General features: G+C 34.7%; 1 protein-coding gene across 4 annotated transcripts in view; it reads left to right on the top strand.

Moving 5' to 3' along the window:
* PIK3C3 (phosphatidylinositol 3-kinase catalytic subunit type 3) overlaps positions 1-4,124 on the top strand; it is a 139,571-nt gene that overhangs the window by 111,679 nt on the left and 23,768 nt on the right. For all 4 annotated transcript variants that reach the window (XM_023531417.1, XM_011361284.2, XM_011361278.2 and 1 more), the window contains one exon: positions 1,572-1,740. In XM_023531417.1, the coding sequence (XP_023387185.1) occupies positions 1,572-1,740 (169 nt within the window). The remainder of the gene's footprint in view (positions 1-1,571; positions 1,741-4,124) is intronic.

Raw genomic sequence — 4,124 nt, 5'->3', positions numbered from 1 at the left:
TTTTAGCTATTTTGCTTGACTCACTCATCTGTAACTTATTTGGTAATAATAATAATGACAGGTAACATTTATTTACTGTATTTACTGTGTACCAGGTTCTATGTTAAGTATTAGAAGTATTATCTCTTTTCATTCTGCCTTATGTGGTAATTATCAGTATTGACCTATTTTGCAGTTTAGAAAGTGAGGTTTAGAAAGGTTAAGCAACTTTCTCAGGGTCACATTCCTGGCTATGTGAGACATGAAGGTGTTAGTTGTACTGAAGGGCAGCTGTACTACTCAGAGTGCCTGCCAGTGCATCACTGTTAACTTGCGACTTCAGTGCTATAACTAGAGTTCTGTGCCTGTCATTGTTTTATATTTCCAACAGTGACCAGAGTACAAAAGTTCACAGATAAGAGTAATAATACTCAGAGAAAGCATATAGAAGGGTGTAAAGGTAATATTTTAATGGTTACAGTCATTACATAAAAATACTTTGCAAGATGGCAGAAGTGTGTAAAATCTCAATACACGCACTTCAAGAAGGAAAGTTTTCGGTTGGTGCCTTTAATGAGAAAGAAAAAAATGTAATCTTCCCAAATACATGAGTGAAGATAGGTTTCCAAATAACACAGATCATAATGTATTACAAGATAAACGAGAGTGGGCAGATTGCACTAGGGAGGTTTTGGGTAGCTTTTTAAATGAATTTGTTCCTCCATTCAACAGTGATTGCCTGCTGTGTGCCAGAAACTATCTTGAGCCTGGTGATACAGCAACATACAAACAGACATAAAGCTCTGCCTTGGTGGAGCTTAAATTGTAGGATATGTGGGGTTACTTTTTGTGTTGAAATGTATGCCTACTTTCTACCTACCTGTAAATCACAAGATGCTTTATGAATTCTATGGTGAGTCATTCTCTAACGTGAATGATCACATTCATACATACCTGGTCTGTGAGTTTAGATGACAGCTCCAGGGTTTGTCTTCACGGGCACTGAAGCTATCTATATTCAACTGTAGGCAGATGTTAATACTGTGCTTGGTTTCTTAGTCTGCATCTAATGAGTGACACATTAGTTGGAATGGTTCAGATGACGCTAACAATATAATGTAAAATTTGGGGGATTTTTTTGGCCAGGAGTTGGGGTAGAGAATAGTGATAAGTTGAGGATTCATTTTAGGAATACTTAAAAGAAATGGTCTTCTGCTATATGAAGGGTAGTTTGCTTAAACTTTAGCATGAGAAATTTCTTGTAAGATATTATTTATATTAATACCTTGTCCAGGCTTTGACTGTCTTTGATTGTGGAGATCTAAAAGTAGGATTTAAATTTTTAAATTAATACTACTGTGGGATGATTTTAAGCATAGTTTCATCTGAATGAATGTAGGTTGAAACAAACTAAAAAATATGCTCTGAAGGCCACTCTCAAGCCTGGCATTAGAGGATCAAACCATTTAATAGACTTCATGCTGAACTAATAATCTTTACAAAGAGAACAGTTTTACTAGTTGTATGACATATCCCCTTGTCAGTTCCTTAAGATGATTCTGGAAACAAATGAGTTTCTTATCAACATGCAGGCAAACTCTTCCACATAGACTTTGGATATATCTTGGGTCGGGATCCGAAGCCTCTTCCTCCTCCAATGAAGCTGAATAAAGAAATGGTAGAAGGAATGGGGGGCACACAGAGTGAGCAGTACCAGGAGTTCCGTAAACAGTGTTACACGGCTTTTCTCCACCTTCGAAGGTAAGTTGATTTGCTTGACATAGAGAATTTTGTAAATTTATTTCATAGAGCAAGAAAAATAGAATAGTTCACATATATGAATTCTTTAGCATCACTTTTTCAGAATGACATAGGCAACATTTCATAATTGATTATTTCATAATCAAAATAGAGACATTTGGTCTCTATTTTGATAAAATCTGATATTAAAAGAAAAATAATTTCTTGATTTCCCACTAATTATCTGATTGCTAAATCTCACCAAATGGAAAGCTGCCATTACACAAAATTCAGCAGACATGGAGGCTCCAAAAATCAGTCGATTGAAATAATTTTAATAAAATATACTGTGTTCTTTGACAGTGCTGAGATAGAGAAAAGGTTAAGCAGCTTCCTATTATTCAGATCTCCACGAGGCCAGCCTTGAAGGGTTATAATCACCAGGCTGGGTTATTTCCCTTCTCCCTAGCTGACTAACCACTTCTTTATCAATGAAGCCTTTAGCTTATTTAGAGTGATATTAGTATAACCATTTTTATTCTCTAGCACTTTTATCAGCCTTAGTTTTGTTTCCTCTTCAGGAACATTCAGGATTTTGTTAAATGAGTGAAGAATAAATATTACATATGATTTTGTTTCTTTAGCACCTTATCAGTCATTCTGCTAAAAAAAAAAAAAAAGTTGATTTTTCTCTATCTCTTCATTTTCCTCCAATGCCACTATCTCTCTCTGCTTCCTTCACCTTAGTTTACTTAGGACTGAACATCAGAAAAAAAAAGTCACGTTTGTTAAATTCAGGACCCGGCTCTGATGATTAGTCAAAAATGATAGGATCATTTGCCTCTAACTTTGTTTTCAACCAAACTATGCAAAATGAATGTTCTTAGTTCAGCTGAAAATCCCAGCCCAGGAGACATACTGTATGTTCTTCCAGGTGAAAATATAACTTATAGACAGTGAGTTGCCTATCTATTACCTGGGCTCTATCTTGTCTGTCTTTGTAATCTCATTTACTCATATCCTAAAGTGATTAGAACATAGACACTCAATGTATGTTTACTGAATGAGAACTTTCAATATTTGTATGAGAACCCCCAGAATTTCTGCTTCACATCTGAGGGGAGGCTGTGTTCTCAGGTAATGTTGATGCTGCCAGTTGTATGAAATACCTGTCCTGTATTAATCAGGTTTAACCTTTGCATTGACTCCATAGACCTTTAGTGTTAACTCCATCTCCATCACACAAGTCACAAACTCTAATGTGCATTTTAAAACGGCCATGTTATTTATCCTTTTGGTAGTAGAGAGGCTCAGTTTTAGTTACAAAAATGCTAAAAGAATCATGAGATCAGTGTTCTTTTGACATTCCTGGTGATGCAGAAGCACTTTGAGATGAGAGTTCCACTTTAATATCCGGGATTTTTAATTTGAAATAGTCAAAGCCTACAGAAAACTAGATGGAACCATCTAGTGATCTCAGTGAGGAGCCAGACATGATATGAAATGATAACTGGAGAAATGTCACAGGTACTCTATCTTATTGAAAGCAGAAGGAAAACACTGTGCTTTATAAACTGTCATTGATAATGGATTAATAGCAATTCCGTAGAATGAGAAAACAGAAGCAGATTATTAATGTGGAGCCAAAGTTAACTTTCTTCACTATTAGGAAAAATCATAGAGATTAAATAATTTTATGTTGTCTTCATGAAAATTGTTTTACTTTTTTATTTAAAAATCAGCATACTTCAGTTAAGATAAGCCGGATTCTAATATTTTGATAAATGTTTATTTTTCAACGTATTTTGGAATATGGTTGCATTAGTAAAAATTTCCTTTAGGACCTAAGAATTAATCTAATAGTCAAATTTGTTTGAAGCTATTTGACACATTATTAAGGTTGGTAAGTATGACCGACTATCCTCTTTTCATGGTTTTTACTGATTGCTGATCAATTCCTGCAATAAACCACTGAATAACAGTGAACCACATTAACAGAGCAGTCCCTTTTGAACTAAGTTATGGTTACAGTTGTGCAGATGTCAGAACACCTTTGATGGTGTGATTCTCATGTAACAAAACATAGTTTCTCTTTTATTAATACCCATTACACTAGTAATTAATTTGTAAATTTATTTTGAATACTCAGAGAAACAGTAGTAATGCTAAAATGTTTTAAATCTTAAGTGTTCAAGGAAAACATAACTCATTCTCTTAACCCATGTTTATGCCAGACATCATGCTAGACACTGTAGAAAGATGGCCTAAATAGTAAAATTAGGAATGCATTTAATTTTATCAAGGAAGGTTCTTAGATTGTCTTAGAGGATGTTTCCTTAGTCACCAAATAGCAGTGAATTTGTTGATCGTACTACCTTTCTTCATCAACTTCATTGTTTTCCGTC

The sequence above is a fragment of the Pteropus vampyrus genome, unplaced genomic scaffold, assembly GCF_000151845.1.
Source record: "Pteropus vampyrus isolate Shadow unplaced genomic scaffold, Pvam_2.0 Scaffold3, whole genome shotgun sequence".
Lineage (NCBI taxonomy): Eukaryota > Metazoa > Chordata > Mammalia > Chiroptera > Pteropodidae > Pteropus > Pteropus vampyrus.
Note: the sequence above shows the minus strand (reverse complement) of the source record. Positions and strands in the feature narration are given on the sequence as shown.